Genomic DNA, 18,016 nt, shown 5'->3' on the forward strand with positions numbered 1-18,016 from the left:
CTAATTGTTCCAATTAAAGACCAGAAGATTTCTTCCTGGCTTTGAAGGGGAGCTACATGTTTCTATTGAATGTTTTATGCGTGTTTTTAACTTTGATTCTGAAAAATGAAAAAACAGCAGAATTTGCTACTTAACTACCCAGGCAGTCCAGTGAAACACGCTGAAGTGTGGGTGACAGCAGTGCTGTGCAGCAGTGGTTCTTTCACGCCAGCTCGATGGCTACCACACAACCCATGCAGTGGTGTAGCGTGGGGAGTGCAGGGGGGCCAGCCGCACCGGGCACAACATCTGGGGGGGGCGACTCGCACTCACAGCTCTCTGCCCCTACCTGGCTCACAGGTTAGGGGGCGCAAATTACTTGCCTTGCCCCGGGTGCTGACAACCCACGCTACGCCACTGAACCCACGGGAGCGAGTTTGTAGTTTTCTGTTTCTCAAGTGCTGTGCAGTGGGGCAGCCCTGTTAGTGCCTTGCCTGGGACTTGTCCTTCTGTGTCAAAGATCATCATTCTCAATCTTTACTTGGCTTTGAAACTTCCTCTGGGCATGTCTCTGTCTTTGCAACCTGGCCTGATTTGCAGAGCTGTTGTGCAGGGAGACGGGAACAGAATTTCAGGGTGCTGGTATTCAACAAAAAGGATTAATAGTAAGGTTCGAAAGAAGAAGAGTTGGGATTTGATATCCCGCTTTATCACTACCCTAAGGAGTCTCAAAGCGGCTAACATTCTCCTTTCCCTTCCTCCCCCACAACAAACACCTCTGAGGTGAGTGAGGCTAAGAGACTTCAAAGAAATATGACTGGCCCAAGGTCACCCAGCAGCTGCAGGTAGAGAAGCGGGGAAATGAACCCAGATTACGAGTCCACCGCTCTTAACCACGACACCACATTGAATCGTAGACATAAGAGGAAAAGGGTACAGCTCCCAAGGGGCAGTCACAAACTGCAGGAGCCGGAGGCGGGTCGTGCAACACACTCCCAAACTGCTTGCTTTCACTGATTTATTTAGTAAACATCGCACAACCAAATGAAATACCGTTACAATGAGAAAAGAACATTATCACACTTAGCAAACACAAAAGAACAAGGAGGTTGCTGAGCAGGTTCCCACTCAACTCGAATGCCACCTTTGTAAACGGGGCGGGAGAACATGAAGCGCGCTGGTAGGAAGCTATGCTAGTTGCCCAGCAAAGCCAGGGGGCAAACGGGTCAGAGTCGGAATCCTGCTTTAGAAGCTGGCTTTGCCTTGGGCCAGAGAGGTGACAGCACGTCCCGTGTAAGGCAAAGAGAGGAGCCGTCACCCAGCTCTTCCAATGAGTTCAGAGGGCTTTAAGGCAAGCGTGGAGTGCTCATGTTCTCACACACAACGGAAGGGTCACAAAGCAACAGTAATGAACGTCGCTATCTCTGGTGGGTGGGCGCGAATGCAAGCAAGGCGACAAACAGGTGCCCAGGGCAGCGCCACGGTGGAACCACAACACTTCCCAATGTTCTGCCTCAGGTCCTTTTAGGAGCTGAATGACAACAGTCTTGTGGCGCCAAGGAGCACCGTGTGCAGCCCAGCATACCTCACACCTGCCGCCCCTCCAATCTACTCTGCTCTATGTTTCCGGATGGAAGGGAAGTGCGCTTTCAAGCGTGGGCTGTGCATCTGCGTCTTTCTCCTTGAGTCACCCATTAATGCAAATCTGACCGATAGCAGGCACACACTCCCCCCGATCTACAGTTGCTTGGCCACACGGGGATGATGACTTAAGCAAGACCTTGTGCAATGTCTTATGTGGAAAGGCCTTCTCTGCGAGACGAGACAGTTGCTGAACTACAGCAAGCTTATTGCAGCCTAGAAGTGTGACAGCCGGGCTGTTCGGTTTGCCTTACACCTGAGCACTTAGGTGAATGGGAAAACTAAACCCCCAGACAGAAGGGAGTCTGGCAAACTTGCTGAAATATGCCAATCCCTAGACTTGCATCTACCACACTCACAAATTACCCTGCGAGGAATCAATCTAGTCTTGACTAAAACGGTTATTTGCTCCTTAGCACACTGGTTTTTAATGCAATGCTCTACATAAATATATTTTTAAAGAACTCATGAACATCTTACAGGGCTAGATTCCAATAAGCTAACCATTTTGTAGGCTGCCCAATGAAAGTGGCCAGAGGCCCTTGATAAAAAGCTGCTACATCTGGATTAGTTGGACCCTCTACTGGGTACTATATGCCACCTCCTTCCAACAGGGCAGCTTAGGAATGGGCAACGGCCAGAATTCAATCACTGTGTTTCCAAACACATCCTTGGCTCAGGGGTCCTTAGGCATGATGAGAAACTGCCAGCTCTGCTTACGATGACAGCCTAGCTGCAGGTCATGCTTTGCAGAAGGCTCAACGGGCATGGCAGATAACGACGGCAACCGTGTGCTCATCAAGGCCTTTGCATCCCGCAACCACTTCATACCCTCCCTCCCTCCCTCCCTCGCCCTCCGGTCATGCCTTGTGGCTAGGAGTTCCAATAATCAATCTGCTTCTAAGTTCAAAGGCACCTCAGAGAGAGCGAGAGAGCGCTAGCACATGTGAACAGTTTAACCAAGCATTTTTCCTGAACTGAAATTAAGCAGTTCATGAACACAGAAGAACCGAAACAGCTTTGACGGCCTCCTATAAATTGCTTAAGGTTTTCTTTGCGCTGTCCACAGTGAGCATCTCCGAAGGAATTCCTCCAAGTGCACAATTCCGGACATGAAAGGTCACTGCAACTGTTTGCATGATGCTATTATTGCTGAGGAACAAGAATCAACAAGCCACCCTGCGGCAACTAGGCAGAAAGTGCTTGTTCAGTCATTTAGTTGCTTGAAAACTCTGCTGGACTCCCTTAATAGCTTAAGGAAAGTTTCGGGAAAACACAGTACATGCAAGGTAGAAATGTGATGCAACTTTGACTGTGCTCTCCTAGTGTCAGTCTAAACGTGAGCTCATGGGAGGAGGAGGAAGGAAGGGGGAAACAGCGTCATTTACCGTATTAGAACTTGGGACAAGTTCAGAAGTAAAAGGCTTAACACAAATAAACTGCATACCCCATTACGGTATGCTTGTGAATTATGACTAACTGGGGAAAGTAACTTGTGTTAAATAGAGAAAAAAGAGGGGAGAAATGATTTTGAGAGGAAGGAAAGTGGGAGAACACAACAGCAAAAGTGTAGCCACCTGAACAAAGCAGAAATATATGGGGCAAACACACAAAACAGAAATCTGAAGAACTAGTTTCACAGTCATCTGTATAAAATGAGGATGACCACACAGGGTCTTGCTTAACCCCTTCAGAACTTAAAACTAAGTTTAGATGGATATTTCTTACAGGAACCGCCCTGCTGGAGAGCAATTCACCAACACTGGGCAGGTCCTCCTGAAATGAAGGCTGGCTGAACAGCAGCATTTGAAGAATTGCTTGGAAAGACGGAAAGTAGTGGGATCTATGCTGCCTCATTATTTGTCTTAAAGGGAAAAGGCAATAATTCTATATGGAAGAATATACTTTCCGTTCATTAAGAATCTGAGTCAGAGTTCTCCAAATGATGTAATCTAAGGAAATGCTATGATGTTAAATGCTTGACATGTTGCACAGGCACGGACGAAAGAAACAGAAGGAAAATGTCAAAACAAGAAACCACCAGCGTGTACACTGGCAGCATTCACCACATCGGCTTCAGACCCCCTCAGACTCCGCAGATCCTGCTCTTTTCGCCAAACCATCAAGACAGTGCAATCCTCTCCTATTTAATGGGAAGCTGGTCCCTCTGGTTTCAATGGGACTTTGATTCCTTGTAATTGTGCTGCGGGTGAGAGGAGCCTTAGACTGCCAACAGCCTTGCTAAAAAATAAATAAATCTTTTCTTAGCACCATGTTAGAATCAGAAGACTTTGAAAACTTGGTTGTACATTCTTTACAGTCATACATGGGCCAATTAATATGGACTGAAGGGAGGGTGGACACTTCTATCTTTTTGAAGTAATTTTTACACACATGCTGCAAAACTGATTAAATATGATAAAAACACGCACACACAAACAACCCAAGGGGTGTGGAAGGGTTTGCTGTCTAAACTGCTATCTCTGTGTCAGGCTTGAAAGCTGTTGATCCTTTCACTCAGATAAAGAGAAGGGAAAGAAGGGTTACAGGTTTTAGACAGGTAGGCAACTCCAAAAAGTGCAGGGCTAAAAAGGCATTCAGCTTATCAACTTAAAGAGAGCCACCCGCTCGTCCACTCGCCAAATCCACACAAGCAAGTTAAGAAAAACAACAGGGAGTGGATACTAAGTGCAGGCAAACAGACGACGACCGCATCAGTTATTTACAAACCTGGAGTAATGGGGGATGGGGGGAGAGGCAGCCCTTTAGTTAACTGTTCATAAAAAAATTGTGAAGCAATGATGGTCTCTCACTGCAAAGATGGAGCCAGACATCAACCAGGCAGTCTTCACCAAGGTTAACTGCGTCAGTCAGAGGAGGAGGAGAAAGAGGACAAAGCTCCATGAGTCAGGGAGTTTCTACGCCTACTTCAGGCAACACAGTGATTCTTGCATCGAGATGAATTATTTCACGTTAATGACAGTATGCAGCCTGGGTCCCTGCTAGGAAACCGGCTCCATTTTTCCGCCCTTCGCTTCTTTGTGATCAGCAATAACCAGGAACAATTCTAGTTTGGGGTTAACCTGTCTGCATTTCATTTGAGCTTTTCCCCCTTCCTCCTGACTCCAGGAAGTGCACCTTCCGGTCTCCACAGTCTGTGCCAGTTGCATTCTCAAGTGCTCCTTCTTCATAGCGCCGTCAAGCCAAAATTGCACCGGCAGTACATCATGCCAGCAGTGTCCAGCCAGCTATCCGATATGGGGTCGTATTTCTGTACAGTGTTCAGGTAGGATGACCCTGAGTGTCCGCCAACTACATAAAGGTAGGTGTCAATTACAGCCGCACCAACTCCTAATGGGGGGGAGTAGAAAGGAGAAAAAGAAATCTTGACTGCTAGGATATCACCTCCCCTTCTCTACAAAAGGAGGAAGAACACTGTAGAAACAGAATGTAGGCCAACTGCAGAGCTTGGAGACTGATCATAAGCAGGCTCAGGCTGAAGCCCTGCTGAGTTCAAGAGAACTTACAGATCCGAGTTTATTATTGGGCCTAGTTCATCTGGGAAGTTTATTTAACAGATTTATATTCCACCTAGCAACGTAAATATTTTCAGGGCAGTTCACAATACCAAATAAGTACAGAACAATACAAGTTAATGTGGCCCATGAAACTAGCAGCAGGAAGGAAAGCCTCTTCAGAAATTAAAAGTTAAATTAATAGAGACTGATGTGGAATCTCTGGGTGATGCCTTGGGTTTGGTTTACTGTGAAAAGGTGTCTAATAGAAGGGCCAGTACAGTACCAATCACAGAATGCACTTTGGACCTACCTTCCAGGTACTCTGAAAAGACCATGGCTAAGCTCTCCCCACACCTAGCCCAACTCCCTTTCCTCATTCTCACATTATGATGATGCCTAGCTCTTACAATGCCACAGGGTAGTAGATGCATGGCTAGAATTAGCCAGCGACACAATAAGCAGATAAGGCCTATCCGGGAGGGGTTAGGGTTAGGGTTAGGCATCTAGGCTGGGGAATGCAGGGCTGAGAAGAACACCCAGCAGAAGCCAGAGGCAGAAAATTGTTCCTTGTCCAACCTACAGTGTCACAAATGCATTCCCAGATGGAACAGAAGCTTCCACTGGTCTTTAGGCCAGGGTGATGGGAGTCCATGGAGGTCCCCCTTGGGCTGATCTGGCCCTTGAGCAAGCAGGACACCGCCCTCAAGCTCACAAGGGAGGCACAACCTCTCGTTGGCTCACCATTGCTCTTGGGGCTCAGATTTGGGGACTCCCTCTTAGCTACAGCAAGCAACTCCCCTGTGGAGCTTATTGGGGTTTTTCTGCAAGTCAGGGCTACCGACAAAGGAAACTGATTCAAGGATCAAGTCTCAACCAATTCCTCAGCCACAGAAAAAAGTACACGGTTGGAAAAGAGGAAACTGGCAAAGCCACATTCAAAGACAGCAAGAAAAGCCATATATTTCCTGCGTATTAAAGGAGTCAGATGGAGGAAGATACACGATCAGGAGTCACTGAAGCATTTCAGTAAACTTCAGGCTAAGGCCAGCCTTCTCCCAAGTTGGTGCACTCCTGATGTTTTGGACTACAAGTCCCATCAGCCACAGAATCACATGGGTTGCACTGTAGGGTAGTTGTGGTGGAAAACATCTGGAGGACGCCAGGTTGGTAAAAGTAGGTCTAAGGTATGGGAAGCATCTTAAGCTACGTTTGCATCAAAAGATCAATCCAACATCCCCTTTCAATGCATTTTCAGCTCCTGGGCTGCTCTCACCCAGAGAGGACTGGAAGTGAGGAAGGAGAAGTTGTATGAGGTACAGCCTCTTTTTAAAGGTTTTATATCCCTGAACCATCCGTTATTTGAGTGCTGCTCAAGTAGGTCCCTTGCAGAGTTTCTTGGTGTACCGTGGCAAGGGCTACCATTTCCTTTCTGGAAAGCAAAGCCAAAGAGCCCTTTGGGATATCCTGACAACTCCACTAAGCACTGTCCTGCTTGGACGTAACAGATGAAGAATGCATTCCTACAAATAAAAGGTATGTGAAGAGCACCGAGGCAAAGAGAATTCTTGCACGTGGCCTCAAAGGAGGACTCTGTGCTGTTTCACTTAGTTCCACCCCAGCCCCCCTTAAGTCACAAGGAAGTGGCAGCAACTTCTAAGCCAACCAGAACCAGCTCCTGGGATTCTTCCTACCTGTTCGGGGTTCCTTCATCGGCTGGCAAACAGTCCACTGGTTTTGATGAGGGTCGTATCGCTCAATGCTGGACAAGTGGGAGACGCCGTTGTGGCCTCCGACCACGAAAATAAAGCCCAGCATGACCCCAACGCCGAAGTTTATTCTTTTGTCCGCCATCGGAGCGACTGGCTCCCAGGTGTCCTTGCTGGGATCGTAACGTTCCACGCTGCAGAAGCAGACCAACCAAAGGGATTAGTGGCAACACTTTGTACCGATTTAATACCTCAAGAGGCCACTGTAGCTGTGTTCAGGAGGGATTCCCAGAACATTGGGAATCCCCAGTGAGATATTCGATAGAACAGGAGTTACTCGCCTCAGTATATTTTGCTGTAACAGAAAAGCTCTGGGTAGAAAGAGGAAAACGTCTACCAAAGGAGCAATTGCTAAAGAAGGGTCACCCAGTGCAGTATCCTTGGCCCACAATGAAAGCAAGGCTGTGAACTAGCTGTGTGTAAGGAGAAGGGCAGCAGCAGAATATCAGCTTTGCAAGAGGAAGGTCCCAGGTTCAGGAAGGACAGAGAAAGACTCCCTGCTCAAAACCTTGAACAACCACAGGCAGTGTGTGTAGACAAGGCACAGCTTGATGGACCAATGTTCCATATCTGTTTAAGGCAGCTTCCTCTGCTCCTAAAAGACCAAGACAACTTAGGAGGAAAAAGAGGGGCACTGCTCAGGTACACCTGCCACACAAACATGGTCAGCCCCTCTTGGGCTCATGCCGTGCTTCCTAAACGTTTTGATGGCTAAGGGGCCTTGCCTTTGTGGACACTTCTACATACCAGAAGTGCAAGGAATGCCACCCACATCATGAAGGATGATGTGGTCCACAATAATCCTGCACCCACACTGTATCTTGGCTCAAGTAATGGAAGCCACCTGCCCCGGCTCTACTTCAAACTCCACTGGGAAGGTAGACCATGTTACCTGTCGTAAGCCCCTTCCCCCTGCACAAAGATCCCTTCTCTCAGCACACTTTCTCAAAGAAGTGGAGGGATCCGAGGAAAAGGGCTGGACACACCTCCGTGCCTTCCCCATCCTGCCCAGTTCCAGCAAGAGACATCAAAAAGGCCAAGGCTTTGTGCTGTTGAAAGGAAGATGCTCCTTTCACCAGACGTTCACATATCAGGGCAGTGACTCCTGCCTCCAGCTACAAGAACATCAAGGCGAATCCAAGACCCTCCCTCTTTATACCACCCATATAACAAGCCTGGGAACAGAGACTAGTGCTGAAGCTCTGCTGCTGCAATGGACTTCCGTGTGCACAACAGGGTTTATTTTTCTTCTTCTCCTGAACCCCTCAAAATGAGTTCTGGAGGGTTGGGGGAGCCTCCACAGATTTTGAAGGCGTGCACGGGATGGAGAGGAAATAAATATCCAACTGTGCCAAGGGAATCATGCATATGGAGCACTGGACGCAACTCTTAAGCTCTACCTTTCATGCCATGTGCCTATTTTCCCCAAAGAGACCCACCTAAGTGTACCCACAGCAGGAAGAAGAGAAGATATTGGATGCGGGGGGGGGGGGGGGGGGAGGGTAAGAAACCACAGTGTGTGAACCTGAGCATTTGCCAGCCGCACTGCAAGGCCTCCCAGTTTAGGAGTGAAATGGGGAAGTTCTGGGGCAATGTTAATTCTGCTATAATAACGTGGAATCAAATAGACAGTTTATTTACTTGTTTTAAGTGGGCTGGTGTTTTTATGTGAGCTCATTGCTGAGTCTTAGGTGTTAGTTGAGCTAGCAATTCAGTTATATAAAGACTATGGTTGCCAAGGCTGGACAAGAGACCCCAACTCTACAGGGTGGGGGCACAGAGGAGTTCCTGCTCCAATTCAAATCCAAACACAAGCTTAACGAAGATGTTTGCATGAGGCAACTTTCCACTCTGCTTTTGCAACACCAGTCAGGATCCCAGCCCTTCCACCAAGTGAGCAGGGACTATTCAGCCGGAGTAAAACTAAGCCCAGAGAAGACACGAGGGAACCCACAGGGGTGCCAACATCTTGCCCAGGGCGGACAGAGACGTTTCCGGACCAGGACTGTTTTATTAGCCTCAAGCCAACAGAAAGCTTTTTTGAAACCTTCCAATTTCTCTTTCTAAGTTTGCATTGAAGGAAAACACGAACTCTACTGCAGGTTTTAGCTGAAGATCACAGATAATTCCTTGGGCGAATCCTCCAGAGAAAGCTAACGAGGCTCACCGGGAGCAACTACGGGTTGCTTGGAAGCAGCTCCTGCATGTGCCGACTGAACAGCGCTTAGGTCTGTGGGGTGGGGTAGGGGGTGAGCTAGGGGGTGCTTCACCCAACCCCCAATGACCCAGCTCTACTTACCTGTTCATATGAGCGGGGCCGTAACCTCCAATGGCATAGATCATTCCATCCAGGACGGCTGCGGCAAAGCAGCTCCTGGTTTTGCTCATGGGCGCCACGGGCTGCCACTCCTTCACCTTGGGAATGTACTTCTCCACCGACTGCAGGTAGGACTGCCCATCGTAGCCCCCCAAGGCGTAGATTTCTCGCGACAGGACCGCCACCCCAAGGGTGCTGCGGCTCTCGTTCATGCTCTCGAGGGACGTCCAGGTGTTTGTGTCGGGGTCCCAGCATTCCACGGAGCTCTCGTGCTTCCGGTAGTTGATGCCTTGGCACATGTGGGTGGCGATCCCCCCTATGACGTAGATTTTCTGGTCCAGGACGCAGATCCCGAACTCGTAGCGAGGGACGCTCAAAGGTGCCAGGCCGATCCAGGAGTCGTTCTGAGGGAAGTACATCTCAACGCTGCGGGAGGAGGAGGAGGAAGAGGTCATGAGGCAAAATGTAAGAAGAGAAGAAGAGGTTGCTGTATCGAGCCAATGGCCCACCTAGCAGCCCAGCATCCCATTCCCACAGGTGCCTATGGGAAACTCTCAGTCGGGATCCGAACACGAGTGCAACTATCCCCTCTGGTGGTTTCCAGCAACTGACATGCTGAAACAGTGCTACCTGACCAGGGAAGCAGCGTATGGCCATCAGGGCGAGTAGCCACTGGTAGCTTGAAATTGTCCAATCCTCATTCAAAGCCATCCAATTCAATGGCTACCTTGGGGTCCCACTTCACCACCCACAACGATTCTGTGGAGTAGTCCACCCCTTCGGGGATTTCTAGTTTGCTGGACTCAATGCCCTCCTTGATGGACAGAGCGACACCACCTCACGCATCGCCCAGCATCAACAAGCATGAGTACAGGCAGCCCAGCAGACATTGGATGTGTGGACATTCAAAAGGTTTTCTTTCGCCAGAGTACTGAGCTAACTTTGCAGTCATGGGATAAGTGGACAGGTCCTCGCATGGACCTGTATAATTGGGCTTATTTATTCTTCTTTTATAAAATTTATAAACTGCTTGATGGTTAGGAACAAACCTCAAAGCGGTTTACAAAAAGGATAAAACAATAAATTGCCCCTAAAAATGTAAAAAGTGCAAAAAGTTAAAACCACACTAAAATAGACTAAAAGAAATGAAAACTCATACAAGCTTTTTAAACATCCGGGTAGGCTTGCCTATGTAAGAATGTCTAAGAACAAGAAGCCAACAATAGGAATAAACTGAGAGTTCTCTAGGATGGAGGCCAGTGAGTTGTTGGGTTCTGCAGTTATCTGTACAGAGATCTTTTTAACTTGTTCATAACCAGTATTTGGGGGAGAGAAGTGGGGTGGTTAAATTTGCTGATGACATGAAACTACGGTACTGTACGGTACGAAAAGTTATGAAGAGCTGTGAAAGGATCTCTCCAAATTAGGTGAATAGGCAGTAAAATTATGTGTACTGGGGCACCTTCACATAGACCCGGAAGGGATCCAAACTGGGGGTGACTGGTCAGGAAAGGAACCTTGGGAGCAGCAGTGCATAGCTCAGTGTGCAAGAGATTTGATAAAGGCAAATTCCTTGCTGGGATGGGGCGAAGAAGAAAAACTGTCAATATCATCACGTTTTACTATGAATGCAAGGTGTGATGACAACTGAAATACTGTCTACAGTTCAAGGTTGCTGCCCTATAAGCAAAATATTGTAGATCTGGAAGAAATTCAAAATGGGGTAGCTGTGATGATTGGGGTCTGGAAAAGCTCCCCAACATCTGGGGCTTTTTAGTTTGGAAAAAAGTGATGGTCTTGGGACACAGAGGCATAAATAATTATGCACGGTGCAAAGAAAGTGGGGAGAGATATTCTTCTCCCTCTCTCATAAAACTGGAACTTGGGAGTCATCCAATGAAGGTGATTATCGGGAGTTTCAGGACAGACAAAAGAAAGCCCTTATTCCCACTGCACATAAATTAAATGGTGGAATTCGCTCCCACAGTGAAGGCCAGCAACTTGGATGGCCATAAGAGATGAGAATTCACGGATGGTAAACCTCTCAGTGCCCCCATGCTGCCTCCAGGATCAGAAGCACCATGATTCTGAATAGCAGCTGCTGAGGGAAAACAAGTATGAAAGCCCTATTGCTCTCTTGTCCTGTCTCAGGCTTCCTGGAGGCACCTACCATCTGCCATTCCAGAAAAGAGGGTGCTGGACTAGGAAGGAGTTTGGTCTAACCCAGGGGTTGGCAAGGCTTACTGGCCATGGGCCAGATCACTCCCAGAGAGATCATCTGTGGGCTGGACCGGCGTGGCATGATGCCGGAATTCGCATGTCCGTGGCACTGGAAATTGCTTCTGTGCATGCCCAGACACCAAAAATTGTGCCTTCCGGTATCTGCGCATGCACAGATGGGATTTCCAGTGCTGCTTGGTGAGTCCCTGCGACGCGCTGGTTTAGCACAGCGCATGAGGGACTTGCTGAGTGGGCGGGTCGGTTCATAGGCCGGTAAACCGGTCTTTGTGGGCCGCATCCAGCCCATAGGCTGCACGCTGCTGACCCCTGGTCAGCCCTTTACAGAGTGGCTACTGGAGTGCATGAAGAACAGAATAACAACTGATAAAGAGCCTTTCATATTATAAGCAATGAACTAATTGCCTTCCCGAAGCTGTTTCATCCCAAACCTTTCCTTGCTTGACCCTTCTGCTTCCTCTACAAGACCCAGGAAAGGAGAGGCCACAGAAGGCTGCCCACCAAGCTATCACTCTGTTCTGCTCAACTATGGGGTGCAGAAACCATCGCTCACTGCCATGGCTTCGGAACAGAAGCGCTAGGAAAAGGAAGACCGCGGACTCCTGCCCCTTTCCTGGCTCTGGCTATTCCTCACCTCTCCAAGCAAGCGAAGAGTCCAGCCTTCCCTCCCACAGCGCAGATCACTTTGGGGGGGCAGCGGGGGCGCGTGGTGAGCACCGTCTGGTATGAGAGCCTGTGCTCAGGCATGAAGTGGTACTTGAGGGCTTCGTTCAGCAGGTGCTTGCAGGTGTGGTCATCGCGAATGAGATGGTTGGCTTCGTACAGCCTCGTGAGGAACTTGACGCTCAGCAGAGGCAGCCGCACGCAGTGCAGGAGCTGGGCCAGGTACTGCTGGCGTTCCTGCACGTCATACTTGATCCAGGACTCCAGCGCGTAGAAGACCATCTCCTCGGTGGCCACATTCAGGCAGTCATTGGAAACTATTTCGTCCAGCTCGGAATGAGTCAGTTCAAAAAACTCTTCCGTCTGGCAAACGTCTTCAAAGTTCTGGCAAATGTATTTGTTGGCGGCCAGGTAGAGGTCGTGGCAGCCGTACGTCTCCGCAAAGCGGGAGATCCCGATGCAGTTTCCAGGATCCAGCTGGCTTTCCAAGAAGGTGCAGCATTCCTTCAGCACAAGCTTGATCTGCAGGAGGTTGGCAGCAGGCAGCAGGGACTCCACGGTGTCCTGAGAGATGAACACGGTCCCCGTGTAGGCATATTCCACTATGGCCTGCAGGGCCGCCTCGGCGATGCACTGGAATTCCACCTCAGAGTTCTCTTTCTCCGAGAGGTTGCCGCCAAACATGGCTTTGAAGTACGGGCTGATGCTGGCGAGCACCACTTTGTGGGCGTGGATCTTGACGTCTCCAACACGAAGGATGATATCGCAGAGCTCATGGTGCTGCCGGAGGAGGTTCAAGCCCTGCAGGAGTTGTTCCGAGTGCAAAGGGGTCAAGTTGGCAATCATGTAGGTTGGGGACGATGGGTCCATCTGCAAGACATGGAAGGGAAAGTTGGGAAAGCGTTAAGCAGAGCTGAAACATCAAAGCATAGTGCATTGGCAACCCTGGCTCATGATTGCACATGGAACATACCTAAACACACAGGCTGGGATTCATGTTAGTGCTGGAGATTTCTCTATCAGCAGAATAATTTCTGCTTGCCTCCCCACTCCTCACCTCATGTGCAATTCTCAAGGTCCTCCCTGCCCCACACTGCTAGAGTCGACTGGGGGGTGGAGGAGCGGAGGGGGAGAGCCCTGTTGTACTAGTGAGACATGTTGTGCTGAGTCCACCTAGAAATTGGATGCAAGTCCTGTGTGGCCGCACATATTTTTTCTTAATTTGCTAGGCTTCCATGAGAGTGCTCTCTTGCGCTCTCTCTCTGGTTGGGCTTAATTATCCTTTCTGCATTTATTTCTTGTTTTCCTCCACATCTGGCTTGAATTGCCTATCTTGCGTGGAAGCTGCTTGAAGTGCACAGTTCTTTGATACCACCCAGGATGAATCATTTCAAAATATTTTCATAGGACCATGCAGAGGGCCTTCTCGGTGGTGGTGCCCTCCCTATGGAACACCCTCCCTTCAGATGTCAAGGAAATAAACAACTATCTGACTTTTAGAAGACATATGAAGGCAGCCCTGTATCAGGAAGTTCTTATTGTTTGATGTTTTAGTACGCCCTGATATATGCTGTGAGCTGCCCAGAGTGGCTGGGGAAACCCAGTCAAATGGGCGGGGAATAAATAAAAAAAATAGTATTTTATCATTATTATTAGCCTTATACCAAGAAAGACCATTACTCCATCTAGCACTGCATACTATACTCTTCTAACAGTATCCTTTACCTTTTTTCACCTACTACGTATAGCTGTGTCTCTTCTTCCTTCCATTTTATGGTTGTAACGCTTTATCTGTTTCATTTACATGCTCATGCTGCAACCCAGCCTGGGACCTTAAAGGTAAGAAATCTAGTAAATAAGGAAATATCGTCCACATTGCCTGCCAGTGACTCTCCCGGGTCTCCGCTTGTCCTGGAGAGATGCAGGTGGACTGAAGCGAAACACATTTTATTTGCGAAACACGTCTTCTACCACTGAACTGGGGATCTTCCGTAAGCAAGAGGGGTAATGAGAGCTTCAATCAGAGAGGCTGGACTGGTGTCAAGCAGAGCAGGCAAGATACAACAACCGTTATTCCCATATGCCCACCCCCCTACACTCCATCCTCAAAAGCCAGTGTGGCATAGTGGTTAGCGTGTCAACCAGACGATGACCTGGGAGAGGCCAGGGCTCAGATCCCCCCAACTCAGCCACGGAGCTCACTGGGTGACCTTGGGCCAGTCTCTCCGCCTAACAGGCTTGTTGTGAGGAAAGGGGGGGGGGAGAGGGAGAACCATGTAACCACCTTGAACTCCTTTTAGAAATGCAATGGGAAGAATATATATATATATATATGCTTTCGTAGATTTTCACGGGTACAGGAATGCAGGTTTTGGTGTCCTCGGGTGTCTTCCCGTGTAAAAGTTGGGGTGTCTAGGCGACGTTTCGACGAGGTCTCACTCGTCATCTTCAGGCTGGTGCTTTCGGCTTCTTGTTACTGGAACAGAGCGGGATCTCAATGTTTGAGTTCCTATAAATACTGTAGAGGGGGTGTGGTGTCTAGCCTCCAATGTTCTGGGCAGAGAGGAAGTTCCCAGGCTAGTGTGCCTTTTCTTCTTTTGTTCCTTAATTACTTGAGAGATACCTTGAGTGATTTCTTGAGTGATATCCTGAGTACCACTTAGGTGGGTCATTAGGTGTGGATTAGTTGCTAAAGTCTTTGTGTCTTGACCTCTTGAACTTTGTGAAGAGTTTTCCTGAGAAGATGGCTGTATTGCACTTAGTTGTGCTTTGGCTTGGCTTCGTGTATAGGGGCGAGCTGTGGTTTTGTGGCTTGTGTCAGCCAGATCTGTGTAGGGATTGCAGGGGGGTGCAGCATCCGGAGGTGCCACCATGGATTGGCTACTGGATGGTGTCAGTAATTCATCTGTGGAGAGGGTCTGGGTTTGGGTCTGGTGTGGTTGATTGGTGTTGGCGTTCTGTGTGCCTCTGGATCTGGTGTCAGTTTTTGTGGGGAGGGCTAATTTCCAGATGTCTGGCAAGCGGGATGTGTCGTCACGCTTGTTCATGTTGTGAGGGTGTTTCTCTATCTCGATGGCTTCCATGATTATTCTCTTGTGGTGATGTTCCGTGTTAAAGAGCAATTTGGAATCTGCAAAATTAATTTCGTGTCCTGTTTCTTTCATGTGTTGGAAAAGAGAGGAAGTTTTTTCTTCTTTTTTGACGGCATTCTTGTGTTCTGCGATACGTGCATTTATTCGTCTGTTTGTTTGTCCAATGTACGTGGCTGGGCAGACTTTGCAGGGTATTTCATAGATCCCTTGGTTTTCCAACTGGATTTTATCCTTGGGGTTTCTGAGGATATTGGCTATTTTTTGGTTGGTGCAAAAGGCTGTTTTGATATTGTGTTTATGGAGGATTTTGCTAATTTTATCTGTAGTGCCCTTGATATAAGGAAGGAGGGCCATGCCATTGTTTTCTTCTGTGTCTTGGTTTTTGGGGGGTGTTTCCTTTTGGATTAGCTTCGTAATCCTGTTTTGCTGGTATCCATTGGCAATTAACACATTTGAGAGATTCTGTAACTCAGTTGTCAAGTGGTCTTTGTCAGCCAGGCGTTTGGTTCTGGAGATGAGAGTCTTGGCTACGGAGTTTATTTGTGCAGGGTGGTGGTGTGATTGTGCATGTAAGTAGCGGTTGGTGTGTGTTTTTTTCTATATATATATATAGTGGCTCACAGACCCCAGAAAGTGCTACCCAGCCACTCATCCCCTTGAGGAGGTTCCCTGCACCCGCACACCGTCGCCTTCGGGGTATTGAGTACATGGGGCCAGGCAATGAAAAGATGCGACCACTTAAAACTCCCTTTGGGAGTCTTTGGACGCCTTGCTTATGCTGCACTGCGGGGACAGAGGGCTTGCTGAGAGGCCGGGAAAGGCCAGGGTTCAAATCCCCCACACACACCCCCGGCCATGAACTTCACCTGGTGGGGGGGGCAGCCCCTGCTTCCTCCCAGCCTAGCCCACCTCGCAGGGTTGTTGTTGTGGGGGTGTCAAATGGGGGTCGGAGGTCAAAGGGAGCATATATAAATGCAGCAGACAAATGCCATGAAATGCAGCGCTCGTTCTCCTCCTCCTCCTCTCGTCTCCCTGGGGGCGCCCCCCCCTCCTCTCCGCCTGCCCTACCCGGCAGGGCTGTTGTGGTGGTGGCCCTTGTGGGGCCCCGGCGGGGGGAGGCGGGCTGCGAGGAGGGGGGTCCTGCCGCCCCCCCCTCACGAGGGACCCCCCCCGGCTCTCCCCCCTCGGCTCACCTGAGTCACGTGGCTGCGGCCCGGTCGGGAGAGGGGCGGGGGCGGCGACCTCCGCGGGCTCCTCGCAGCCACAACAACACAGGCAGAGGAGGAGGAGGAGGAGGAGGAAGGAAGGAGGGCGCGTCACTTCCGGCGCCCGCCCCTGAGGAAAGCGGCTCGGTTCAGCCCCTGACAGGCGGCGTAAGACCCGCCCCCCTCACCAAATCCCGCTCCCGGCTTTGATTTCCTGGCATATGTATGCGTGTATATGCGTATGACGTGTCCCCTCCCCCGCCATCCCGTTTCGTGAGGCGAGGACTACGACTCCCAGCACGCCCCGCGCGGAGGAGGAGGAGGAGTCCGCTCCCCACGTGACCTCCGCTCTCCCCCCCCCCGGCTGCGCTGCTGTTGCTCCTGCCGCGCCTTGCGTGTCCCTCCGCGCAGGCGCAGTGGGCGCGGCCTGGGCGGGCTGCCTGAGGCGGCGTCTGGGCAGCGGAGGCGGCGGCTGAGGCGAGGCTGAGGCGGCGGCGGCGGCGGCGGCGCTGGTGACGCGTTTCCCTGGAGACGGCGATGCTCCCCTGCGCGGGGCCCGGCGGCGGCGGCGGCGGCGGCGGCCTGGGGTCGGCGTGGCGTCGGAGCCGGGCGAGGCCCCGCGGGGGGCCATGGCCAGAGAGGAGCCCGAGGGCGGCGGCGCTGAGGCGGCGGAGGAGCGGCCTGGGCGTGAGGGGCCGGGGGGCGCCTGCCGGCCTTCCTCCTCCCCTCCGCCTGCTGCGGGCGAGGGCCTGCGCTTCGGCCTGGTCCCGGCGGAGCTGCACGCGCGGCTGCTGGACCAGCGGGACTACCGGGGCCGCGTGGGGGCGATGGGGCAGCTGAAGCGGGTGCTGGGCGAGGCGCCGGCCGCGTCCCTGGCCTGCCTGCCGGCGCCGAGCCTGCTGGGCCTGCTGAGCCTGCTGCGCGCGCTGCTGGACGACTCCAACTTCAAGGTGGCGCTGGGCGCGCTGGAGGCGCTGCGGCTGCTGGCGGCGCGCCTGGGCCCGGCGGCGGGGTCCCGCGCGCGCCTGGAGCCGCTGGTCTCGGCGGCGGCCAAGGTGCTGGGCGACGCCAAGCTGGCCGTGCGGCAGGAGTACCGCCAGCTCTTCCTGGCGCTGATGCGCGCGGCCGGGCCGCAGCCCGTGCTAGACCTGCTGCTGCGCCCCGAGCACCTGCGCCACCGCAACGCGCGCGTCCGCGAGGTGGTGCTGGCCATCTCGGTGGCGGCGCTGCTCACCTTCCCCTCCGAGGACTTCCAGCTGCCGGCCCTGGCCGCCGCGCTGGCCCCCGCCCTGGCCGACGCCAAGCGCCGCGTGCGCCACGCCGCCCTGGAGGCCTTCGCCGTGCTGGCCTCGGCGCTGGGCCCCGCGCGGGCCGGGACCCTCCTGGAGGCCGTCGACGCCGTCGAGCTGCGCGGCGAGGGCGAGGGCGTGCTGGGCGCCGTGCAGGCGCGCCTGGCCCGCAAGACGCTGCCCCGCCTGACCGAGAACTGGTTCGTCGAGTACGCCGTGCCGCTGCCCGACTCGCCCCACGCCGCCGGGCCCTGGCCCCGCGGCGCCGACACCGACTGGCTCCTGGAGGGCAACCGCATCCAGAGCGC

The 18,016-nt window shown here is 51.5% G+C and overlaps 1 protein-coding gene across 3 annotated transcripts; it reads right to left on the reverse strand.

The window, feature by feature from the left end:
• Positions 1–983: 983 nt before the first annotated feature.
• KLHL28 (kelch like family member 28) lies at positions 984–18,007 on the reverse strand (the record flags this gene model as incomplete). Of its 3 annotated transcripts, none has more annotated exons than XM_083734155.1 (5): positions 984–4,971; positions 6,830–7,038; positions 9,204–9,647; positions 12,094–12,992; positions 17,654–18,007. In XM_083734155.1, 5 exons carry the CDS (start codon positions 18,005–18,007, stop codon positions 4,808–4,810), a joined length of 2,070 nt encoding a protein of 689 aa, XP_083590281.1. In that variant the 3' UTR covers positions 984–4,807. The 3 variants fall into 3 exon arrangements, with proteins under 3 accessions (XP_083590281.1, XP_083590282.1, XP_083590283.1); XM_083734156.1 differs by lacking the exon at positions 17,654–18,007 and adding an exon at positions 16,408–16,654; XM_083734157.1 differs by lacking the exon at positions 17,654–18,007 and adding an exon at positions 16,283–16,517.
• Positions 18,008–18,016: the final 9 nt, after the last annotated feature.

This window comes from Podarcis gaigeae, assembly GCF_964106915.1.
Source record: "Podarcis gaigeae genome assembly, chromosome: 1".
Lineage (NCBI taxonomy): Eukaryota > Metazoa > Chordata > Lepidosauria > Squamata > Lacertidae > Podarcis > Podarcis gaigeae.